The sequence below is a fragment of the Xenopus laevis genome, chromosome 3L (genome assembly GCF_017654675.1).
Source record: "Xenopus laevis strain J_2021 chromosome 3L, Xenopus_laevis_v10.1, whole genome shotgun sequence".
In the NCBI taxonomy this organism is placed as follows: Eukaryota; Metazoa; Chordata; class Amphibia; order Anura; family Pipidae; genus Xenopus; species Xenopus laevis.
Window position 1 is genome coordinate 100,698,771 of NC_054375.1, and position 27,441 is coordinate 100,726,211.

General features: G+C 36.4%; 2 protein-coding genes across 2 annotated transcripts; both read right to left on the bottom strand.

Annotated features, from left to right (window-relative positions):
- Positions 1-909: 909 nt before the first annotated feature.
- On the bottom strand, positions 910-13,209 carry ctsh.L (cathepsin H L homeolog). Its single transcript, NM_001097718.1, is given in 8 exon segments — positions 910-1,348; positions 2,911-3,031; positions 5,757-5,916; positions 6,906-7,088; positions 8,266-8,451; positions 10,505-10,647; positions 12,170-12,267; positions 13,188-13,209. Coding segments are annotated over 7 exon segments (960 nt in total). The 5' UTR covers positions 12,234-12,267; positions 13,188-13,209; the 3' UTR covers positions 910-1,245.
- An 11,290-nt stretch (positions 13,210-24,499) lies between these two features.
- On the bottom strand, positions 24,500-25,845 carry LOC108710288 (proto-oncogene Mas). The gene has a single exon (XM_018251431.2). It carries the CDS (start codon positions 25,791-25,793, stop codon positions 24,798-24,800), a length of 996 nt encoding a protein of 331 aa, XP_018106920.1. The 5' UTR covers positions 25,794-25,845; the 3' UTR covers positions 24,500-24,797.
- Positions 25,846-27,441: the final 1,596 nt, after the last annotated feature.

Here is a 27,441-nt window from a genome sequence, read left to right on the forward strand (position 1 = left end):
TTTAACTTATAAGGGGGCCCCTGCCGCCAATGGTTTTTTTTTTCAAAAAAAAATTTTTTTTTTTTCAAATTTTTTTTGGGGCCCCAATTTGTTTTAAACTTATAAGGGGGCCCCTGCCACCAATGTTTGTTTATTTTTTAGTTTTTTTAAAAAATTTTTGTTGGGGCCCCAAGTTTTTTTTAACTTATAAGGGGGCCCTGACCATCAATAGCTTTTTACAACTTGTGTGGGGGGGTTACTTTTTTAGCGCTGATGTCTGTGTGGTCTTTTAACTGCGATGTGGAGTGGGCGGGATATGGGGTGGAGCTTGGTCGTCAGTGTGGGCGGGGCCCAGGGGGCCCCAAAAATTTTGTTGTACGGGGCCCCGTGATTTCTAATGGCGGCCCTGCTGGTAACCGACCTAGCAAGAACCAAATATGGAGTATCTTCTGTTCCCCTATTTCACACACAGAACCTTCTCTAGCTTTGTATTAGTACAAATTGCTAATGCACCTAATGCACCAGGAGAGGGAGCAAAAACTCTGACATGAACCAAAAAATCAGAAAATAAAAATTATAGGACTAATTTACAAACATTAGAACTGCATATAATACATCACTCATATGTCCATTTACCTTTGCTGTATAAGACTTACTGACATTAAGGGGCAGATTTACATAGGGTCGAATATCGAGGGTTAATTAACCCTCGATATTCGAATATCAAAGTCGAAGGATTTAACGCAATTCCTACGATCAAACGATCGAAGCCTAGGAAGCCTATGGGGACCTCGGTAGGTTTTATTTGCCGAAGTAGGGGGTCAAAGTATTTTTTAAAGTGACAGTACTTCGACTATCGAATGGCTTTGTTCAACAACTTAACCACTATAAAGGATGGTATATAAAATAGACAAATGGAATACAAGTGAATTTACAGAAAAAGTCTTTTATTGCTTTTATTTCTGTAATTTTAATGGATATTTCTGTGCTTTAAATACAGGCTTCATATAATCAGTTTAGACTTGCATTAAACGTAACTTACAATTATATTACGAATGCAAACCTATCTCATTGTATTTTCCTATCCTTTAAAATAGTGATATGAATACAGTGCACATAGTAATGCTTTTGAAAAACATAATATAGTGACAGGAAGAAGACTGTAGACTGAATCTACAGTTCCAAATATATAATAAAATATATGCTGTTTAAGAATGATAGTAAAAGTAGGAAAATGGAAAATCTGGACAATGGACATCAAGGGAATCATGCTTTCAACTCCATAGAAGCTGCAAATTCTGAAATGCCACACATGTCTTTGTTGCGCTGTATTTTTCCAAATCCTTCTTCTCCCCAATGCTCGCCCCAGCTGTAGGGAAATCACAGACATAGTTTTCGTTTTTACACATTAACTCATGGTAATCAGTAGATTTTAGCAATTTTAGATGTAAATCAAGCTTTATTGCTAATGATGATATAATCCCTAATATAAAATGCATTTTTTTAAGATTGCTCACTCTGCCTAAATGTTAGGTCTATGGTACATGAATGTATGCTGTTACTGCTAAAGGAAAAGTGGATGCAATAAAAAGGCCAGGAACTCAGTGGGAAAGGGCATTTTCAGGTTATGACTACAGAGCATTGGTCTCTCACTTAAAGGAGAAACAACCCCCTTATTAAAAAAACCCTACCTCCCTACCCCACATAGACCCCCTCCCTCCTCCCCTCAGCCTAGCTGCTATCTCGGGCAAATGCCCCTATCTTTTTACGTACCCCTCTGTGCAGATTCAGGGATTGGAGTTCATGGCAGCCATCTTCCGGGTCTATAGTAAACTGAAAATGAGACCGGCGTGTTGGCGAATGCGCTGTTGGAGCAATTTCACTGTTCACGACAACTGCGCATGCAACGAAATTACCAGAAGACACGAAGACCCGGAAGATGGCTGCCGTGAACTCTGATCCGTTTGATAGTGAACTCTTATTGTCAAATTTTGAGATAACATGGAAATTCTGGAAAAATGCAGCATTTTGGGTAAAATAAATGTGTCTTATAATTATACTATATACATTGTACGGCTTTGTATACAAGCCCTATGACATTAAGGGGCAGATGTATGAAGGGTCGAATATCGAGGGTTAATTAACCCTCGATATTCGACTAGGAACTAAAATCGTTCGACTTCGAATATCGAAGTCGAAGGATTTAGCGCAAATCCTGCGATCGAACGATCGAAGGATTATTCCTTCTATTGAACGATTAAATCCTTCGAATCGAACGATTCGAAGGATTTTAATCCAACGACCGAAGGAATATCCTTCGATCAAAAAATCTCAGGCAAGCCTATGGGGACCTTCCCCATAGGCTAACATTGACTTCGGTAGCTTTTAGCTGCCGAAGTAGGGGGTCGAAGTTTTTCTTAAAGAGACAGTACTTCGACTATCGAATGGTCGAATAGTCGAACGATTTTTAGTTCGAATCGTTCTATTCGTAGTCGTAGTCGTAGTCGAAGGTCGAAGTAGCCCATTCGATGGTCGAAGTAGCCCAAAAAACACTTCGAAATTCGAAGTTTTTTTAATTCGAATCCTTCACTCGAGCTTCATGAATCGGCCCCATAGTGTAAGAACAAATAGTATGCTGGCATTAAACAGAATAACCCAGTGGGCCAAAGGGCTGCAAACAATCTGTTTACTGTTAATTAGGAAATAAAGACAACACTGAAAATGGAGAATTTGACCTGATCCTTCTTTTGTACAATTTTGAATACAATCTGCACCTCTTATTACATTGTCTGCTTAGTTATTGCATAGATGCAGCAAATGAAAGTGGGAAAGGGTTTACTAGAAGTAAATTTATTTATATGTACACTACACACATAAACTACTAATGGCATATATTTACAGTACAAGGAATCATGACTTGCTGTATCTTACCTATTTTTTATTATCCAGTAGTCCTCACCATCATCTTCTCCATCCTCACAATGCAAGGTGCCATACCCCACAACAATTATTGCATGATTTGGGCTTGGTGCACATTCCCCATCAAATATTCCTGTTTTTTTAATAGACATGATAGATTATATTTAAATATAACATATATTTTTTTCATTGAGTATATTATATTCACAGAGAAATTTAGGTTGAACACCTCAAAGACACATGTACACAAAGTTCAATATTTAGGGGGTTTATATGTCAATGGTCGAGTTGTTTTTTCCACGAAAAGTTTTTAATGGTCTTTTTTTTTTTATCAAAATTGATTTTTTCGGGTTTAAATATCTTTTTTTAATTTTTCGAGATTTATTATACTCTGAACCTGGAAATAGCTTGATTCCGAAAACATACCATCTAAAACCTGTCAAGGTAATGTAGGCGTTAATGGCATGATGTTCGAGTTTTAATGGTGGGTTTCACTCGAAAACTTGATTAATTCTAGCAATTCGAGGTTCTTTAGCCAAAAACTCGATCAATTCTAGTTTTCGGGTTGTTAACCCTGAACTAACTGATTCAAGTTTTTTCCATTCAAGTTTTTTCTTAAATTAGAAACCGTTTGAGTTGTGAGTTTATTCAAGTTCATTTGAGGTCTTAAAAAGCTCACATAGCTCTAAAATTTGACCTTTGATAAATAACGCCCTTAGTCTAAATCAGTGACTTGAGGGGGTCATATGGGTCATAACTGTTGCATTTGAATCTGAGCTGACTGCTGAGGATCAATTGCAAACTCACTGAACAGTTATGTCCTATGTGGCCTCCCTTCAAGTCACTGACTAACTCAGAGTTAGAGAGCTGAAAAGCAGGAAGTAGTGTTCTGGCTATTATGTTACATATCCGCTCACTCCAGCCTTTATACTCACATTTTGGCTAACTGGCTATATTAGAAACATTTTTTATTTTAAATTGAACTCTTCCTTTAAGACCTACCATTAAATCCATATGCCTCCTCCCCGCTACACATTATTAAACACCTTAGGGCCCCCTAACTAATTTTCAAATGCTAACAAACCACCAAAACAAATACAATAGCTTGTGTTAAAATTTGCTACATACAGTGACACAGTGCTGGTGCCCTATCAGAATTTTGAATAAGGTGTGAACAGGTGAACAATGTGGGCAGTTTCAGTCTGGGTCTCAAGTGTGAACAATACAGGCCTTTAGGATATAGACAATAGAGGTGTCACAGCTGTGAACAATACAGGGGATTAGACTGAATTTGATTAAACAATGCAGAGGCCAGTTAATCTCTGTAGTGATCCCTATTAAATTTACACGTTAACCAGACACAGCAGGCAGACTTTGATGTGGGGGCCACACAAGGGGGTTCGCGGCCACCAGTTGGACAGCTCTGGTCTAAATGAAACCTGCCTAACTGCTATCTTAACTAGAGGAGGCAAAGATTCCCATCTGAAGCCTCTTCTTTGAATCAGAGGCAAACGTCCTTCCCCAATTTGGCAATTGTACCAGTTCCTGAATCAACTTTGTACTAAGAGCAGTAACTAAGAATCTAATATATCTGCCAGTAAAACAACTTTAGTGATAGAATTTCGCAATTTTCACAGCTGTATAAACCCCTTTTTCAAATATTAGAATTCTGTTCTTCTCATCAGTATGGCTGCCCTGTGTACTATGACAAGTTCTTCTGGTAAATAAAGCATTAGAAACTTTATCATATGCTGCTCTTATATATTTACATTTAATTATCATAGCTCTCCTTAGCATCTCTTCTCTAGTCGCCAGTCGACTTCTTGCTCTGGCAAAAGGTTATTACTCTGCAAATTCAGTAAAGTGCGGATTTTACTGACGTTACCTCTTTCGCCAGAGTTGACTTCGCCACCTCAGACCAGACAAAGTGCTAAAAAGAAGCTACATCTTCCTCAATCTTCTGTCACTTACATCATATCCTGTGTGCCAAAAATGAACTTAAGTTCCAAAAACGCTGGCGACTTCCTTTTTTGAAGCGGGATTGCCTGCAAACTTCCTAACAAACTTTTTTTGGGGAACCGGTTTTCTCCAGACATTTCCTAACATATGGAACATTCATTTTACAGTGGGCTCATGTGTAGGACATTTTATAAATTCTCTTGACTTTATTAAGTTTCCCTTATTTATTTGTAATAAAAAGTGGTAACTTCAAGCATTTGCACCAACATTTATAATAAAGACGTCCATACAACTTTAAATTACCTGCCAAATGCAAATTGACCTAAGCGCAAGATCACTAGCGAATTTTCGTTTGGCACAAACAAATGCTAGTGCATCTTGCTATGAAATGCTTGCGCTGCCGAAGTAACGCTAGCGAAAAGTCACCAGCGTTCGGCGCCCAGGGCACAACTTTGCATATTAGTAAATTAGCGTAGTGGTAGCAAATTTGCACCTGACGAAGTGGTGCGATGTGTGCAAAGTGGTCGCTGGCGTCAATTCGCCCTTTAGTGAATCTGCCCCTTTGTCTTTGGAAAGCATTTGCTAATGTAAGTGAAGTGCTACAAGTGCTAAAGGTAGCATCATAGGATGCTAACTAGTGAAGGGCGAATTTATTCGGCAGGCGCAAATTCGCGGCGAATTCACACGATTCGCCACCAGCGAATAAATTCGCGAAACGCCCATGAAAATTCTCAGCAAAAATTCGCCGGCATCAAAAAAAAATTTTGCCGGAAAAAACGCCCGCAGGCATCAAAAACGAAACGTTACAGTTGTCCTTGAGAAGATGCAATTTGTAAGAAAATGCATTGTGAATATTATTTATGTTAAAAAAACAAGTATTGCTCTGCATTATAAGGTACCTTTACTGTAGAACATAAAGTCTTCAGCCACAGCAAACCCAACAGTAATTGGTCCATCCTTAGCAACAGAAGATGCCATGTTTTCTTCATCAGGCAAAATGTAGTACTTGGAAACATTCAGTCGTATTGCATTGTCGGAATCATATTGGCAGGTAGATTGCTGAGATTAACAAGAAAGAACATTCGTTACCAGCTAGGGACATTATTACTTAGAGGTGGGAACTTTTTTTATTTAGCAATGCTGCGCCTTAATGCAGGGGAGCCAGAATAAACAGATTCTACAATCAATTTACTTGTCTCTGTTAAATAGGTTTTGAGGCTCCTTTCTTTTAGGCTAAGATTAAGGCGGTTATTTACTAAACTCTTTTTGAGGCAAAACTCAAATTTGGTGGGATTTGGTGGGATCTGTCAATACCTGTAGAATCTACAACAGACCTAATCTATGCAGCAAAGCAGAGATATTTAGATAGACAAGGATACATGACTGGCATGATACTGTGAATGTTCTCACCTGTTTTTGTCTTACATGTTATAATTGCTATACCTGTTGAAGTTTAATGCATGATTTTTACACAGGATTCCTGACCTTAAGTATACGTTTATTTGCACTCCGTTGAGGAGGCCTGATCCTGAGAGAAAAGGAAGAAATATTACCCACCTTCAACTGGAATTACTCACTAAGTGGCACAATTGACCAAATTATCATAATTATAATATTATAAAATAAAGGGTGGTCACAGTGGCTGGAAGATAGTTGTGCTATGACTACAAATCTATCAGGCCACCAGCTGATAAAAGAGTCAGCAGCTTATTGGCCCTCCGACAGGCTTCCCCGATCGATATCTGACTGAAAGTTGGGCAGATGTCGATCGTGCAGGGTAAAAAATCGAGTCGGACATAACTTTCGTACGATTGCTGTCAGGGGAAGAAAATCGTCTCATCTGTTCTTTTACTACTTTATTTGATCTGAATGGTTAGTGGCAGTTTGGGAGATGGGGAAGTCCAATTGTATGATGATTCATACGATCGGATCTTTGCGTCTATGGCCAGCGTTATTGTGTAAAAAGTAACATAGATCCACCATTGTTGTACATAATGCACATTGTTACTGGGAACACATAGACATGTAGAGACCAAGTCTTACAATACCTTTGCTTCATACTCATAGTCCTCAGTCTTCATGATTCCACGGTGTGCAATGTAATCCATAGCAAGTACTGGAAACCCCCCACAGCATCCGCTATCTAAGTGATCACAGTCCACAAGTTGTTGCTCGCTCAAATTAGAAAGTTCGTTACCCGCAAGGCAATGAAGTGCTTCAATAACACCAACCTTGTAAAAGGTAAAAATTATTTGTGTTGGATAATGCTTTTTCAAACAGTTCAACACAGTTTATCTAGATCTGTCTCAATGTGTTTTTCTATGTATCTTGTATATACAAGGATCAGTATTCCTTAGTAAATTGGGAAAGTGAGGAAGATATGTTTATTTATAGCCTCATATGAATGCTTTTATATTAATGGGCATGCATTTGTACAAGACAATTATAATTATAATACTATAATACACAAGAGCCATGCATATTGTGTAAATTATATCCTCATAAGCTTTGCTTAGTGAAGTCATCAGTCATAATCTTGCTCAGTGATATAATTTGTATCAATATGACTCACTGAATCTTATGTATTATAGAAAATAATGTATCCCTTGTTGTAAAATATAAGTATATTAGAAGTCATCTTGGAGTTTCATAACTATATATAAGCACTCAGCCTTCAGCCGTGTGCCTTTATATGGTCATAGCTATCCTCTGTGAATTATAATATACATACATATATATGTTGTTGATACATATTTACTTTCATTTTGGGCTGGAAGTGCAAAGTAGGCCCATGCCTAGGGCGCAAAGCTGGGGGCGCCAGGAACTCATACTCTATTCCAATCTTGCTGTCGAGCGACTCACTCACGCATCCTTTATGGGCACACACTTTTGTCCTTTTTGTGTCTTGTGTCAAGGATCTTTATGTGTCTTGTGTCAAGGACAAGGACTTGTGTCCTTTTTGACAAACACTTGCGTGTGTCTTTTTTGGCGAGCACGTCTATTGGGCGCAGGGCATTGTGACCGGCTAGGTTGCCAAGTGAGCCTTGCCGGACTTGCCCCGGGCCCTGCTCTCATTACAGGGCTTAGACTCGAAAATACATATACACGTTATACATCAGAGTTCAGTTCTCTAAGAATTTTACTTAGTATACAGTACTCTGAATAGACATTGAAGCATCTCTTGTGCACGTATATTGATCCATATTGAGGACTCATAGTATTTCTCTGCAGTATTTTATATACATCCTAATAGGTTGTTCAGACCATTTGTCAATGACATTGGGTTGTCTGTTATTGGTTATAATAAGAGTAACATGCAAGCAAAAACTAACTGCAGGTCAGATTTGGCCAAAATATACTTCTGAGCAATGATAACAGACTTAGAGAATAAATTCTCAGAAAACCTACCGTTGCAAATGCCCAACAGGATCCACAATATCCTTGATCTTTAACTGGACTGACACAGTTAGAATCCCTCCAGTCAACTGCTTTAGTCATTTTAGCATTTTTCACATTGTACTTGGGAATAGATTTGGGCATTGAATGATAATTTGTAGTCAAAAGGCAGTTCCTTGAATTAATTTCTTCTATGGTCTAAACAAGAGATAGAAGATGTTGGACATCTTACATCAGCATTACATACATTTCATTTTCATTATGATGTGGAGCATTTATGACTTGGACACGTGGACTTGCCATTTGGACTTCACAAGTTTCACAGAAAGAATACTCCAGAACAATAGTGGTTTATTTATATATGTATTTATGCTAATATTACTTTTTGCGATAGCACGTGGACTGTTTTAACTTTTCAAGGGATGAGACTCTCTTTCTTCTTTTCTTGCTACATATCTATATATATATATATCTATATCTATATATATATATATATATATATATATATATATATATATATATATATATATATATATATATACTCATTCTTTAAGGGGGGTTGTCCCAAATCATTTGCTGATATCTCAATGAACTTCACAAGGAGTTGCAAAGCTGTGTGAGTACAATTTGGTTATATTTGGACATATTTGTCTTCAAAGAAAGTAGCTTATGACCTGGACATTATAGCCAACACTTCCCATTTAAAGCAGCAGAGACACAAAGGCCCATTTACTGTACTACAAAAAAATGATGCGGAACAACCTCTGTAAAAGCCCTGGGAAATGTGTTGGTGCTATATATATATATAAAGGATACTTCTACTACTACTAGCCTTTACAACCTAATCAGGGGCAGGGGTCCATACATATCTGTTGAACTGGGGTTGCTATTTTTTTCATTTTTTTATCATTTGTATTTGTCCATGTTTTTTCATGTTGGGTCACACAGTAGGTGAAAGTTTGAAAATATTTCTGAAATGTACAGTATCAAATGCTGGCTTTCAAATATGCCACACATGCATATCTAGTACAGAAAATACAGTAAGATATAATTATATTATAACTATAGTTACAGTTCAAGGAAACAGTCTAAATAGATATTCATAATAAACATTTGTCATTTTTGTACAATAATGGCCAGTCTCAATTCTCTCAAAATCACTATGTTCAGGATGCTAAAGCCTTTGCATTGCTCCAAAAACTGCATATACTACATGCTTCTCTAATGTAATTAGTACTAGAGTACTAATGCATGGTGCTAACCCCTGAAGCATAGACACTAAGGGGCAGATTTATAAAGGGTCGAATTTTGAATAAAAAAAGACCAACCAAAATGTATTTAAAAACATTGAATGGTACGAATCGAAGTAATAGCACATTCGATCGAATCTTTCAACCAATTGTCCACCAATTGACTCCAAATAGGTTCTGGGAGGTCCCCCATAGGCTAAAACAGAAATTTGGCAGGTTTTAGATGGTGAATGGTCGAAGTCAAAAAATTGTTTGAAATTTGAATGTATTTAAATTAGAATTTTCACTTCGACCCTTGATAAATCTGTTCCTAAGAGACATAGATATTAAAGAGTGGAACTAGACCTTGCCACAGTTCCAGAGTGAAAAATCTAGGCATATTTAGCAATGGGTTATAGTAAAAGTCCACCCCTTAAAAAATATTGATTTTTAAATCCAATCTAATAAAATTTAAATCCAATCTGATAAAATTAACAGAGACCAGTGGAATTTTACTCAGTTGCACGCTAGTTTCACTCTCTTCTAAATATGCCCCAGAGTCTGGGCACCAGAAACACAATTGTGTTCTGCAAGTTAGAGATTTACTGTGCCTTGAAATGTCTCTATGAAAAGCTGTATGCATTGGGATATTGATTTAAAAAAGAAAAAGGGATCAGGAAAGGCCAGAAAGATATTAAAATACTATATAATGATAAAGAGGTGCCCTGTATTATGCAAAATTATAAATGAACTGAAGCCTTGAATGGTTGACAGCAAGAGCTGTTTCAGTGGGAGCCTGTGTTTCAACATGGCAACTGTAATTAAAAATAAGGAAGCTATGGAAGTAAAGCATGTAGTTAAATTAATAGGCTCTGTGCCTTTAGCTGCAATACAGCTATGCAGGGCAAGGGCAGCATCTATTCGGTGAATGGCATGTGCAATTTCCCTAATGCATTGTGGCTTTATAAAGAATAAATCAATGATATAGCCATTTCCCCCATTGTGACATCTGCCCAGCTTACCATATCAGCAAAGTGATTCATTGCCATCGTATATTTTTTGAGTCCTTGGTCAGCCAATTGATTGTGCTTTGTGACCTTATCCCAGTTGACCTCCCAGACTTTCCTTCGAAATAACTCATCTTCCAAGCCGGCATATTTCTTCTCTGCCAAGAAAGTCATAAAACAATCATAGATTTTAGTATACGCATAAAAGCATTGCACCAGCCAAGTCCCATTTATCTAATTCACACACACATACACAGCTCCATCAGTTGGTAAAAGCTTGAATGGCAGATGTATTTATTGAGCCATCCATTATCCTTGTCATTCCTTGTTCTTATTTAAACCTCCTTTATTTTGGTCGCAAGAGGTGGTCACTGGAATGGAACTGGAAATACAGAAGAGTTTCTATAGATTTCCTTGTACTGACCTTGTGTGCATCTCTGAAAGACAGTCTTACAGGGCAAGCCATTCTTTAGACTGCAAGTTATGTAATCTCTTAGTTCATTTACAGGTATGATAGGTATGTAATCAGCTGCCTGTAATTCTTTGGCATATAGTATCTGTAACAGTAGTAATCTGGAAGATGTCAGTCCAGTGCTCAGTGGTGGAGAAGGACCCAAAATTGTGAACCGGTAGATATATAATGAATAAGGTTTATTGAAATTAAACAAATGTGTGTTTTTGTGCCACTTATACTTTTTTACCCTAATAATGTTATGTAAGTGGCTCTTACAAGACGATTAGGCCCAAGTGGATGGGGTCAAAGTATGAATATTCTTGTTCTACATATCTGATTGAAAATATGAAAAGGAACTGCAATTCAATTGCCATAGAATAGAGGCAAGCCATAGGCACTATAGCAAAACACAGCTTCCATGCATGCATCTAAAAAAACAGCAAGTATTTTTCTGTGCATAAAATTTGTGTTTATAATTTATTTTTGAATGAAGGGGAAGCTAAAATAGAGTTTCATTTGCAGGTCTGCTGTTAGTTATTGTAACTTGAACAGAAACTTTAGAAGGATTCATTGGGTTTCCCCTCACTAACTTTTAATTACACCATAAGGTCCAGTTAATAAAGGGTAAATTTTAATGGTATTACAGTTTTTTGTAACCACAATTAAAGTCTATTTCTCTAAAACTATGAATGCCATGAAAAAAGTGCTAAAAGATCCTAAAAAAATACAAATATCTTTAAAAATAATTTGAACAATTACAAGCGAAAAAATATCTGACAACTTCTAACAGTCTGAATGGCTAAAAAAAAGGTCCAATAGGATTAGAGCAGCTCCCATTGATTTCTATGGAACCTCAACAGCTTTAACCTTTATTTTTATATTAGAGTTTTTTGTGGTTTTTACACTTCAAATTCTCAGAAAAACACATTTTAAAGAAAAATAAAATTCATGAAAACAAAGGAGATCTGGATGCTAGTAAAAAGGCCCCCATGTAATGCATTCAAAAAGAATGATAACTTAGAGGGTGGTGATTTTTTTTTAATACAATACAGTATAAAAAAGACCACATTGGATTTTTTTGTTGTAATTAATTTTTGTCCCCTATTTAAAGTAAGCAAGGAAAGAGGTGCCATTGGTTATTATAGGTTTAAAGAACTATATTTAAACTTCAGACTAGAAAATTATCAAAGGTATGATTAAATACAAATTACAGCAAACCAGCTCACCATATTTAGACTTCCACACGTTCCACTCATCATCAAGTAAATGTGAGGCCGAAGCACTCAGCATGATTGTCGAGATCAACAACAGATTTAAGAGCATGCTTAAAAAACAAACAGACAAAAGAAAACATGTACTTGTTACATAATGGGGTGACAGGAAAGCAATTCTGTTTTAGCATATTTGAATATCCTAAGCCAAGGTGCTCCAAACCTAAAAATATCCAGGTGCTAGGCACTGCAGAAAATACTACCTGCAAATGAAATATTTACTACCTGCAAATTAGATATTTACTATCTTATGTAATACGATTTAATAAGACTAATGTATTATTTAATTATAAGCTGGAATATGTATTTGTATCTCATAATTAAATTCACTCCTGTGGCATGGAATCGGCTGATGTTAAAGTGTTTTGTCTCCATTAAAACTATTGTAGTAGTACAACAGAACTGACATACAGAAATAAAATAATAAAATGTGCATTATCAAGATAAATAAATAAAGGAGTGCGGAATGAAACATTGCTAAGCTAAACGACAATGATATATTGCATTGAAGTAGAAATACGCTGGCACTCAAGGCAAGTGAAATGCAGGTTACCCCTTGCTGTTTATTTTTGTGCGAACGTGCAACATTTCGTGGTGAACCCATTTATCAAGCATACAACATGACCAAAGTGCAGACAATATAGTGACCAATTTAAATAATTAGCATATAAATTAGCATACAAAATGACTTTGTCTGCACTTTGGTCATGTTGTATGCTTGATAAATGGGTTCGCCCCGATACGTTGCAGGTTGCACAAAAATAAACACCAAGGGGTAACCCTGCATTTCACTTGACTTGAGTGCCAGCGTATTTCTACTTCAATTATACATTGGGGGTTGTCATACTCTCTACACTCTGCACTAGGCCTTCTCTATAAAAGGAACAGAGTGTGCTCTGCTTTACCTTGTTCCAGCTAAATGATATATTGCATAACATTTTCTGATAAGACTACAGCCGAACATATTACTCACCTGAATGTTATCTGTTCAGCAGCTATCCCAAATGATTTCCCAATTAATGTAAGCAATACTTTTTATATCCTTTTATAATTGAACAAGATTAAGATCTCAGTTAGACAAGCAACTACATTTCAACCATGCTGATTAGATAATTGAGGACAGTTTGATTCATCACATGATAAGCGATAATTAATCCAACTATATCAGAAAAGTTAGTATCTAAAGACAAGCAATCTGAGCATCTGATGTCAAAGGAAGGTTATATTTAGAACTGAAGACATATATTTATAGTGATTTTAGGTCTAACTGGGGAATTGTAATTGTAAAAAAAAAAATAGCTTCAACTCATTGTCTTTTACCTGATGCATCAGAATTGTGGTACTTTGTACTTGCAGAACAGTGGTGCATGTATGGTACCTCTATGTAAATATGCACAATAGAATCAACATTTGGGAGAGCCTTGCATGTACAGCAAATAGCAGATGAATTGGATTTGGGGCATTCTGGAAATCACTTGGATAGTCCATGAATGAATACTTATATAATATATACAATCACAAGATGAATATCCTGTAAATTATATCCTTATAAAACACAAAAGCCATGAAAATCTTGTAAATTATATCCTTATAAACGGTGAGTACTGATGTCATCAGTTATAAACGGTGAGTAGTGATGTCATTTCTGTCACATGACTCACTGAAACTTGTGTGCCTTCGGTCTTGTGTTTTTATTTGGTCATGAAACTCCTCGGTAACTTTTAATTTACAAGAGGGGGTACTTTATTCACTATATAAATGGTGCTTAGTGTTGTCATCAGTTATAATCGGAGCTTAGTGATTTCTGTCACTTGACTCACTGAAACTATGGTTTTATATGGTCATGGAACTCCTTCGTAACTTACTTACAAGAGCTGTCTTAAACTACAGCCCCCACCATTCCGAAACTGAAAATTGTTGTGGAATGCTGGGAGTTGTATTTCCCTGCAAAAAGCCTTTCCTGCTGTCCGGAGATTATTTACAAAAACATAGACCAGTGTAAGGCAAAACAGCATGCATTAAAATGCCATACAATTGCAAGTATGCACCTTGTTCCCCCATTAATGGGAATGAGGAGACTAAGGGGCAGATTTATCAAAGGTCGAGGTGAATTTTCGAATGAAAAAAAAAAATCGAATTTCGAGCTATTTTTGTGTACTTCGACTAGGGGAATAATCCAAATTCGATTCGATTTTGAAAAGAATTCAAAAATTTGTATATTGAAATCTATCATGTACTGTCTCTTTAAAAATTTGACGTTGACCATTTGCCTTCTAAAACCTGCCGAATTGCTGTTTTAGCCTATGGGGGACCTCCTGGAACCTATATGGAGTCAATTGGTGGACTTTGAAAAATCTTTTTTTTTTGGGAAAAAGTTTGAATCTAATTCGATCAAATGCGCTATTCCTTTGATTCTAAACGATTCGAATACAGACCTATTCGATCGAAAATGGACCTATTCGACCCATAAAAAACATTGACTTAATTTTCGGTTGGCCTTTTTGAATTCGAATTTCAAAGTTTTTCAATTCAACCCTAGATAAATATGCCCCTAAAGGTATACTGGAAGCACTGGAAAGTGCTGGTAAGTTGGGTTACTCAGTATCCCTTCATTTACTGAATGTAATGGGTAGGGGCAAATTCACCAAGGGTCGAATATCAAGGGTTAATTAACCCTTGATATTCAACTGGGAATTAAAATCCTTCGACTTCGAATATTGAAGTCGAAGGATTTTAGCGCAAATAGTGCGATCCAATGATCGAAGGAATAATCCTTCGATCGAACGATTAAATCCTTCGAATCGAACTATTCGAAGGATTTTAATCCAACGATCGAAGGATTATCCTTCGACCAAAAAAATTTAGGCAAGTCTATGGGGACCTTCCCCATAGGCCAACATTGGGTTCAGTAGGTTTTAGATGGCGAACTAGGGGGTAGAAGTTTTTTCTTAAAGAGACAGTACTTCGACTATATATAGTGTTTATACAATCCTAATGTCTCAATTGTACCCTAACCTTTTAGTTTGTAAACCCTATTGTACTCTGTAATCCTTGTCTGTTATCCACCATTTATTCCCTGTTTGCTATAACTGCAGTAAAGCACTGCGTATCTTGACAGCGCTATATAAATAAATGATGATGATGATGATGACTATCGAATGGTCGAATAGTCAAACGATTTTTAGTTTGAATCCTTCAATTCGAAGTTGAAGTCATAGTAGAAGGTCGAAGTAGCCCATTCGATGGTCCAAGTAGCCCAAAAAACACTTCGAAATTCGAAGTTTTTTCACTTCGAATCCTTCACTCGAGCTTGGTGAATTGGCCCCTTAGTGTTCTACAATTGATTATACCATATAAAATAGAGCATTCTAAACATGCAGATGCCTCAGTGAGTATTCGTATGAACAGTCATTTAGCTTTGAAATTGTCAGTCTGTTGCTGTCAGGACTGCCAGAAGTACCCGACCCAGAAGTACCCGACGGCGCTGTTTACATTCCCGGCGGTCACAGTGAACACATGGCTGCAGCGTCGCTGCATGATGATGTCATCACTGGTGCCGGGATCTCATCATAAAAGGGCGCCCAAGAATAGGATTTGCTGCCATTAATCCTGGGTTCCTGTTTGTGTTTCCTGATTCCTGTTTCCAGCCTGTTTTCAGCTTCCAGCCTGAATCCTGCTCCCAGTCTGTTTCTAGCTCCTACCTTGGTTCTGATCCCCTGCCTGAACTCTTGATCTGCCTGCCCTCGTTAACTCCTGCCTGTGACCACTACTACTGATTCTGCTTAACCCTTTGGATACCGCGACCTTGCTCCCTCAAGAGGGCTTCCTCCTTGATCCAGACTACCTCCCTGGAGGGAGCTCCCGGCTCCCTGACAGTTGCCTAACTGAGCTTATGTTTATACCTATGGATCTAGTGTGATATACAAAATGTGGTTTATATAGTTTGTATGAATAAGCAACCAATCTAGGGTTTGGGTGTATGATGGTCTTTGTCATTTTATACTATTTTATGAGTAATGCAGCCATAATGCAGTTAGTGCAATCTCCTACAGCAAGAACAGCACTATGTGGAATATATCTTTTACATACATTCAAGGGATAATTGAAGAAACATTTGGGTTTAACACTAAATGACATCCTGCAGTTAAAACGTATAAGAAAGATTATCTAGCAGCAGAACCATGCAGATAATTAGATCAACCGTTTAGATAATTAGAATTCTAAACTTGATCTGTTAAAGGAAACATGATATGATACTTATGATAAGGTTAAAATGTTTCAACGATGATAAGCAAGACTGAAAAATGTTTAGACTGCTGTAATTTTACTGATATATTTATGAGGTTAATAGAGAACACACACTGATGTTTTGATGGAATGGGAATAATTTTGAATTGAAATAAACATCGATGTTGTAATTATGTTTATTAAAGGTATTCCTCTGCGCTGGGGTGCTATAATGCATTATAATCTGTGGCATGAATTTTAAAAAGTCATCAAAAATGTTTACTCTGTTTTCTAATAATGGCCTTCTCTGGCGAAGTCTCACTTGGAAGAGAATATATTGTACAGGTATTGAACCTATTATCCGGAATCATCGGGACCTGGGGCTTTCCGGATAATGGGTCTTTCTGTAATTTGGATATTCATACCTTAAGACTTCTAGAAAATCATGTTAACATTAAATAAACCCAATAGGCTGGTTTTACTTCCAATAAGGATTAATTATAGTTGGGATCAAGTACAACCAACTGTTTTCTTACTACAGAGAAAAATGAAATCATTTTTAAAATGTTGGATTATTTGATTATAATGGAGTCTATGGGAGAGAGCCTTTCCGTAATTCGGAACTTTCTGGATAACGGGTTTCCGGATAATGGATCCCATACCTGTAGTGCATTTTTGTGTATAACATTTTCATGAATAGTGTGTGAGAAAAAGAATATTTTTCACAGCAATAGTACAGAAAAAAAGGACAAGATTCAGAAAATGAATTTTTAATGAAAGTAAATGAGCCCCCAATTAAGTACATTGTGTATATATTTTCCTGGTATTATGTAATGGCATTGCAGAGCTCTGTCGGTGTGCAGGTATCACCTGTATTGTGCAATACACTGTCCTGCTAACTAGCACCCGGGATAGTTTACAGGAGCTCGGCAACACATCTGGCCTTTTTGCTAATTCAGATGGCACAATGATAAATCTGTACTCGTTTAAAGGAATTGTTCAGTATAAAAATGAAACTGGGTAAATAGATAGCTTGTGCAAAACTAAACATTTTTTCAATATAGTTTTGAAATGTAATTTATAAGGTTGGAGTGAATAGATGTCATAAGGTAATAACCAGAACACTACTTCATCCTTTGCTGCTCTATAATCTGTTACCAGTCAGTAACCAATCAGTGACTTGAAGATGGGGGGGGGCATGTAACATATTGCATAGCATATAACTAATGTTATGTCTCATGTGCCCCCCCCCCCTTCAAGGCGCTGACTAACTTAATAATGGAGAAACTAATATTCTGGCTATTACATTAGAAATTTGCACAGCATTTAACCAGTTTTACTTTACACTGAACTTTTTGTTTAAATGGAGCCCTGCAATTTTCATCAACCCTTTGGGATGCTTACTGGTGTAGTAAGACAGAGCAACCAATCAGCAGGTTGCATCTACTTGTCAGCTGTTTGAAAACATCTGACATCTGCTAGGGGTTATTACATCTGGGCAAACTTTCCACCTTATTAATTATCCTGTTAGACAAATGTAACCTAAGAAGATTAAATAGACTGGTAACTTGTCAGTGCAGACATGGACTGGCAATCTGTGGGTTCTGGTATATGCCAGAGGGGCTGCTGTAAGTTGTCATAGACAGTCACTATGTATTGGGCTGGCTTCTTGGACCTCTGTGTACTTGGAATGCCAGGGCCTATTGTGAATCTCAGTCTGGACCTGAGTCAGTGCATATGCCTTTGAGTACCTAGAGTAGCTGATTAAAAAAACTGTAGGAAAGTTGTACTACTACAAGTGATGCTTCAGAGAGAAAGTGATGGTTGTATTTATATTGTCTGCACCTGTATTACTGCAACCAGCTACTGTAAAGAACAGCATAACTGCCATTATCATTATCATTACTTCAAATAAACAGTTTAACTAGTTAGAGACATATTTATATTGTGAGTATATCAAGATACTTATTTTGAGAAATTGGTTTTAATTCTAATGTTAGCCTGTAGATAAATGAGATAGATAGAGGATAGATAGATGGTGCAACTGTGTATAGAAGGCAGAAAACCGGTAAGCATGTTTTATTTTTTTTACAATTGTAAATTTGTATCTTGACTCTCTATTTATGTAAATTCTGTACATATGCAGATTGTGTTATATGGTATGCCTTATTTTAGAGGTTGGGGGGGGGGGGAATTTGACTTTTATTCCCCCACAATTGGTTTTTTTTCCCTCAAACACTACAGAATATTCACAGTAGTGTTTTGCCATGGAAAAAAATTGCACTTACCGGTAATTACATAGATTTATTCATTTCCCATTGAAACTCATGGAAACTCACCAGATTTTACTTGCCGATTTTTTTCTAGTGAAATTTCAGAAAATATTTGTGGGTATGTTCACTGAATTTTTAACTGTATTTCTCTCAAATCAAGAACAAATAACAGCTCAATTTATGATAAAGCTGCCTCTAAGAATACTATGGCCAAAGACATTTGAATGCTATGTACAGTTAGACACTTATTCCTTAAGTACATGTTCATCAATGAAACATTTTTAAAGTTGGGGCACGTTCCCTAAATTTCCTTCTGTATGAAATACAGGGAGGGAAGTAAGAATTAAATCACTTTAAAAACTTATATGTGAAGCAGATGTGCAACTAGTGGTGAACATGGGGGCCAAGATCCTATCTGCGCTGTCTCTGCCCTGGACACCCTGAGATTTTACATTTGGCGTGTGGGGGTGGTAGTGGGGATGGCAGGGGTGAGCAGGTCCCTAGTTATCCCACTGCTGTGAGCAATCAAGACCCCCAGTTCCAGCTTGTGACACAGACAGTTTTAGAATCTTTATCTCTCCAACCACCCTTTCTTCCTGTGCCTTATCTTAAATATCCACAACTGTCCCCTGAATGTACCCTGTCAAAAGGGATGCCAAATTCTCAATCTTTTAACTAGAAATGTTCTTGAAAATGAATAAACCCACTGTATTACTACTATGCTGTCCAATCTGTGCATATTTTCTCTGTTCTTCTATCATTAACTGTCTCTGATTGAGCACAGATATGCTATCAGAATATCTCATATCCTACTTGATAAAAAATAGTTTAATCTGACTGAAATTGGGTTCTACAATGGTGGTGGAGTTTATTAACAAAAAAAAAGAAAAGCTTTATGCCTTGCCATTGCTTGAACTGTAAATCCTGTAAATCTCAAATCAATAGCCGAGATTCATTTGAAGTGTAAGGACAATGGAGAAAGTTGACTGGAAAGCCTACATATCACCTGATAATCTATGCAATGTCCCTATTATATTATTTACTGGAACCAATACAGAATATCAGTTTAATTGTATCTCGTTTTCCCCCTACTTTATGGGAGTTATTTATTAAAACTCTAGTTGGGCTTTTTGGGGCAAGAAATCAAATTTTTGGTAGGAAAAAAACTCAAATTTTTCTAGATTAATTATCATGCAAAAAGATGCTGCAAAAAGTCCAAATCTAAAAACCCGGCATCTCATACCTGTCGAGGTCATATATAAGTTAATGGAAGATGTCCCTATCTAAATTTGAAGATATCATGGTCTGTTCTGGGTTTAGATCCAGGGTTTTTGGTTGATAATCCCAAAAAATCAAGTGATTTGGGAGTAAAGTACAATTCAATTCAAATTTGCGCTTGATTTTATGGAGTTTTTTCCATACCCAACTTTTTGGAGTTTTTTGTTGATAAATAAGTTAAAATCATGGATTGGAGTTTGGTTGAGCTTTGTTTAATAAAAAAAAATTGATAAATTCAAATTTTAGCAAATAACCCCCTGCATGTTTCATTCCAAAACATTCATGAAACTGTTTATTAAAAGTGGTGTAGAAGCAAAGCAGCACAAAGTAAGTATTTTGTGATTCAGACATTCTATTTACATAAATGTGGTCCAAGCCTTCTTTATGATATGCTTTAGGTTTTTAGTACAGTCATGATAACACTATCAAATGCATATGTTGAATGTTGACTATACCAGAACGAATCCCCCAGATAAACCAATTAATTTTTCAGAGCTAATTTTTAATGGGTTAATTTGATTGAACTGATCAAAATATGTTCAACATTTTTAAGATAAATATCTAAAATGATTTTAAATGACTTAAATTTGAATCAAATGTACTAATAAGGATTCCTGTTTAGAAAATCTAACAATTAAGGATATCCCAAGAAATCATTAGGCATAACCACTTACTGTAGCTAGAACTTTGACTGGTTGTTATAAACTATGAGTGAATTAGCTTTTTATGAAGCTATACATAAATACAATAAATAAGAAAGGACTAACCATAAATACAATAAATAAGGTCATCTTTGTGATGGATTTGTATTCCATTTACCCAATAAAAAAACAACTCAGATTGCCCTTGTATAAAGTCCATAACAATTGCAGTAACCAACATAAAGATAACAGGGTTATGAACCTGAGCAATGTAATCATAGCTACCAATCAGATCTTTGCTTTCATTTTCTGAATTAAAACTAATTGTTGAGTAGTTGGAATGGATAAACAAACTGGTGCAGTTTAAAATGTATGTTAGCAAATGAGCATATAATTAATAGCATTTTTTGTTTTATAATAAGAAGAGTTATGACAATACCTTGCAAGTTATATTTGTATTAATCATCCTAACAATTATTAGATTGGCTGCTCATACACATCAGTCCAATAATACTCTCCAAGGGACAGCAGTGAAAAATGACGAACACAATATTCTGCGCTTCTGCTGACTCTTGGCCATGTAATGATTTTAGTAAAACAATGGTGTACAAACTAAACACACAAATAAGTATAACTGAAAGATTTACATTTTATTCACTTTACAAGTGAGTACAATAACTTATGATTTATATATTTACAGTATTGATGTATTAGCTTTAGACGCTGGATTTCTCTAAATGGCAGTTTAAAATAAATTATGAGCTGAAAAAAATGAACAGGTTGGTGACGGCAGTACAGCTAGTAGAATAGTATAATGCACATTATCGCAGCTATAAAACATAAAGGAATTGCAGAAATATATATTGCACTTTTCAAATGCACCCACTGTGTTGCATTCTGCCTATTTACTTTTGTTTCTTTTGGTAATATCACAAACATCAGGTGTTATTTTGATGATTTGATGCAGAATTTGATTTGCATTAGTAAGTGAAACAGTTATTAAGGAGCTCCAAAACCTGAACAATAATTGTGTTCATGATTGTTAATGAATGTTTAGGACTATATGCAAGTATTTGTGTGTATGTGTTTTACAGCATATCAATATTTTTATTCTTATGTACTAAAATCATAACCAGGAAATCTCAGAGCTGGAAAGTATATGCTGCAAATGGGGGAAGATTTACTAATCATCTTGATTTACCAAAGCCTAACAAGGGTAACTGCTTGTTAAAAAAAAAAACACTACAGCTTAGTGATGGGCGAATTTACTTGCCAGGCGTGAATTTGCAGCGAATTCACGCGATTCGGCGCTGGCAAATTAATTAGCAAAACCGCTGCAAAAATTTGCCAGCGTCAAAAAAAAGGACACCAGTGTCAAAAACGAGACGCTGGCACCATTTCACAAATTTTTCACCGTTTCGCGAATTTCGCTAATTTTTCGGTGAAGCAAAATGGCCCAAATTCGCCCATCACTACTACAAATGTATAAAAGTTTAATGATTTACTTATAGATTGCATTGCTTTAAAACTATTGCAATGATTGTTATTTTAGACAACTTTTTTTTGCTACACTCTAACAGCCCTTGGGAAAGGAGTGCATTTGGCTGCTTCTTAATGACAAATTTGTCAATGCTTTGATAAATGTACAAATTTAAAAAACTTTCTTGCCAGATTTGAACTGTTCAGGATGCCCCGCTAAATCTTTTATTGGTTCACTGTAGTTTATAATGGCATTCTCCTGGTAGAAAAACTCTCTTTTTCCAAGAAAAATGGAAAATGCTGTCTGGTTGTTGGAGTCACTGACCCCAGTGGCTGAAAATAGATAAATCCTGAATGTTAAGGGGCAAATTTATAGAGGTTTATGAGGTTTTTCTCAAATGAACTCATAACTTGAATATTTTCAAAATATTTTTGAAAAAAACTCCAATTGAAAAAACTTGAATCCCTGAATTTCGGGGTGAACAACCCAAAAACTCTAATTAATAGAGTTTTCTGCAGGATTTCTTTTTACCAAAAAATGAAAAATTTGGGTTTTGGTTTTTAACCCAAAAAAATTAGTTTGAAACTGAAAACTACCCTAGAAAAAGTAGAATTTTTCGGGAAAACACAATTCGACCTTTGATAAATCTGCTCCTAAATGTTATTGCTAAGGGGGTTATTTATCAAACCCCGATCAAATCCACTCAGGTTTTTACACTTATTTATTATAACATTTCCCCAAAATTTTGCTTTGCGGTGAAAAATCTGATTTTCAAAATTTTTTGGGATTTCTTTCATCCGATTTTCACGAATTTCACTTTTTTTTATTAGTAATTTTCACCCAAAAACTCTGAAAACTTTGGGGTATTGCATTACACCCAGCGCACATCAAAAAATCGTTGGGACTTCTCCCATTGACTTATATGCAACCTTGACAGGTCTGAGATGCCGGATTTTCTAATTTGGACTTTTCCTTCATGGGTTTAATAAATTCAGAAAAATTTGTGATTTTTCAAAAGTCTGATTTTATTTTAAAAAAATCACAAATTTTTCATGATCGGAGTTTAGTAAATAATTCCCTAAAACCTGCAAAGTAACTGAAATACAACAAAAAGAAGGCTGATAGTACAGTATAGTAAGCTATACCACTGTATAGCTTAGAGTTCTTTTCAAGGGGGTAAATTGGCTCTTTAAATTGTCTTCAAGGAGTACTCCAATATTAGCAGGTTATTTCAACACATCAGATTGAAACTTGATTCTGAATGCACTCATTTGTAAGCTAAGGATTAATTTACGCTGGATAAGAATGCAGTTTTTTTAAAATCACAGAATATTTGCAAGGAATCAACACAGATTAATATCATTAAACACTTATGTAATAAGTCTTTGACATCTTTGGCATCTACAACTGCTATATTTTAAGCCTACTGGCAGCTCTGACATGGCTAAACCTATATTACCTGTAAGAAATTCTCTCCTATACCTAATACAAAATGGAATACTTGCCTAATTAAAGCATCTTATTGTACAATTTAAAAATAAAATGAAAACTGTCAAGTAGCATTACAGATATACTTCCCTCTTGGCCATTGTGGGATATACATAAACAGTATCAATGACTGGGCAACACTCATGATTTCAAAGCAGGAACAACCTAAAAGCTCATTTCCATTGTTACATCAACAGAGATAAGTGAGATTCTTAGCAGGGTCTAGTTAAAGGTGAAGCACTATGTAGTAACTACACAAGATATCCAGAGTGAACAATTTGTTTTTTAGTTTTCACCAAATAATCATGTACTTCTTATATTGCAGTAAATGTTTTAGCAAGAGAAAAGAAAGGCTTGCTTTCCGTTATGTTACCTAGGACCTTATTTAACATAAGCAAGCCATGTACTGTCTTAAAATATCAGTTTTGTATTCATACAGATAATCCATTAGGGACTAATTTGCAAAGCTTTGTTATTTTTTTCTGAGCAGTAACTTTAAATTTAATTTTCTTTATCTTAAACCTTAAACATATTTGTTCTCTAGACATCATAAAGTAACCTGTTTTAGTCCATAAGCATGCTCATTTAACTTTTGGTTAACTTCCAAACCCTTTTTTCAGTTCAGTTGTTTTCAGATAGAAAATAAAGACGTTTTTCAATTACTCCATTTTTTATAATAATCCATTTTTTATTTTTTACCATTTTTCCAAAACCTTTAAAGTTTACTGTCCCTCTCTCTGTCTAATGTTTGAGTCTGACAGCTCAGTAATTCAGGTGCAGATTCTAAATTGTTACAGTTTTGCAACATTTAGTTGATCCACTAGAATGCAGCATTCAGTTCAGCAGGGACAAAGATAAGAAATGTATCAACTAAATGTATCAATTTAGAACCGTTTACAGGGTCAGCGACCCCCCCTCCCAGAGTTGCTTTAAAAGGTGAAAAGTAAAACTTTAAACTCCAATATTATGAAAACTGTCACACATAGAAAATAGAAAGTAATTGTAAGTCTTTATTTCTGGTGAACTATCTGAAACCAACTCAACTGAAAAAAAGTGTTTGAAGCTGAACAACCCGTTCAATTAAATGCTGTCCAATAAAAGTAAGTCCATAGTCAAGAGAAGTTTTTAGTTTTTCTTCAGCAGGTGAATTATCAGCGCACACTTTACTCAAACTTAACATATCTTCTTGGAACTGGTTAATTTAATGTTGAGATTGTGGCATTGCTCTCTGTGTAATATTCAGTTGATTGTTCCGTTTCCTCTTCTTTAAAAACTCTGCTCAGTGCTTCATTCACTGTACTACTAAACCTCTTTGTCTTTTGCCTCCCCACAAAGAAGTAAATGAATGGGTTTGCACTGCTGTTGAACATAGTGCAGTAATTACTGGCAAAGAACAGGGCAAGGGAATGGAAGTTGTTTGGGAATAACTTAAAATACAACAAAAGCCACAACACTTTGATAGGAACCACAGAAATCAAAAACACCAGAACTGTAATTATGATGGCAACATAGATTTTTGGTGGTCGACATTTCTTTGATGTTGTCCTAACAACATGGATCAAAGTAAAACTGGACATAACCATCACAGGAACGATGATAGCAAATGTCAAAACAGAGATGAATATTTGCAATGCTGTGCACTGATGGGTATTCTGATTGAAGCCATTAGCAGGGCAAACAAAATTATCAAGCAGAGAAAATAAAGTACCAAAGAACCAGAGGAACCCACAGGTCCAAGTGGATAAGTGCTTGGGCCGGTAACATTTGTGCCATATGGGGAAGACAACTGACAAGCAACGTTCTATGCTTATCGCTGTAAGGAAAAGCATGCCTGCAGTATAGCCCAAATCATATATGATTTCTATCGCCTGGATTAACATTCTTGCTGGTTGCCTTGTGCTAAGCATTCTGACCACTAGTAGAAGCATGAAAACAGCATCAAAGAAAAGGTAGATAAAATCAGCAATGGCAAGATTAAGGATATACACTGTGTATTTGTTCCTCTTCATCTTAAATGTAAGAACCCAGATGACAATTGCATTGCCTATGAGCCCAAAGATGGAAAAAAAGGCAGCAAAACTGGCAACAACTGAAAACATAATATTTTGACTGTTCTGGGTGCCATTTGTGATTAGAGCAGAAAGTGTGGAGTTCACTGTAGAAAAAGCTGTAGTTGCATTTACTGTAGTCATGATGGCGACAAGGCACTTTCCTTGAAGTGTTGAGGAATTCCTTTGCTGATTAACACACTCCTGCAAAACAAACAAATGCACATTAGTAGGCCATGTACCACATACCAGGGATAGCAATCTTCAGCACCTTCTTCAGGACTACACCTTCCAATATTTATATATTTCTTTAGATGGTGGAATATTGTTCAGGGTGGAAGTTCTGCAACATACAGAGTGCTATGGTTTGGCTACCACAGCAAAACACAGCGTTTATTATATTATTATATATTATATTATTGTTTCATAAAATGCATTATCTGCTTTAGCTATTTATAATCCTTGCAGTACAGTAGGATGACTGTGGTTTATATGTGAAACCCAGCTCCTATGGTAATAAGCTACTTCAAGATATAAACATATGATATTGATAATTCAAGTTGCATTTTTTTTCATCCTTCAGTAACAGCAGACATTCATAACATGAGGAGCATTACTTCATTCTAAAGTGTTAAAGATCACTTTGATGTCACATAGAATATAAACAACGGTACTCTCATAAGTATTTAACTTGAAAAATAATTGGCAAGAACATGAGCATGTGCATGTAACTGCCCTCCTAACTATCAAGGGAAAAAAGAAAATACATTTTCCAGATGCACTTATGCAGGGCTGATCCTATCAAATGTGGGGCCCAATTGGGACCATGTTGGCAGGGCCCCTAGACAAAGTGTTGCTGGCTTCTGACACACCAAGTATTTAGGAAAATAAGGGCATACAGGCACAAAATAGAAAGGAAAGGGGCAGACAAGGTAAGAGAGAGAGAGGGAGGAAATAGGAGAGTGGACTGGGCCAATTAGTTTGGGGCAGGCTGTGCCGATTCAGCTTGGGAGCAGGCTTGGTTGGATTGGGGGCAGGCAGGGCCTATCAAGGTTGGAGGAAAGCTGGGCCTATGAGAGTTGGGGGCGGGCTAGACCTATGGAGTTGGGGGATAGGCTGGCTTATCAGAGTTGGGGGTGGGCTGGACCTATGGATTTGGGGATGGGCTGGACTCTCAAAGTTGGGGCAGGCCAGGCAGCATCATGTGCTGAGGGAAATATTATCTGTGCTGCCCTGTGGTGCGGGGCCCCCAGAGGTGCGGGGCCCTATTGGGCCCAATTGGTCCAATAGGCCTAAGGCCGGCCTTGCACTTATGAAATTAATGAAATAAAATTATGAAATGTTTTATGGGTTCTGTAGACTAAATTAGGTAATGTACATTAGCACTTTAGTGTTGTACAATGGTACAGGTGCAGTTTAACATCACATGAGAAACAAATTATGTATATTTATAATACACAAAAGCCATGAATATCTTGTAAATTATATCCTTATAAACAGTGAGTTCTGATGTCATTTATCTCAGTCCTCAGTAACTTATAATATCCTTATATTTTACAAGAGGGGGTACTTTATTCACTATATATTTTCTGAGTATAGAGACATCAGACCTGTAGTTTATACACATAAGGTGCAGCATTCAGAAACTGGGTGTTTCCATGCGAACTACTGATATGCCCTTAAAGGAACAGTAACACCAAAAAATTAAAGTCGTTTACATGAAAATATCATGTACTGTTGCCCTGCACTGTTAAAACTAATCTGTTTGCTTCAGAAACACTACTATAGTTCA

Coding starts and splice junctions, on each gene's coding strand:
- LOC108710288 (XM_018251431.2), bottom strand. CDS start 25,793: ATGACTACAGTAAATGCAACTACAGCTTTTTCTACAGTGAACTCCACA.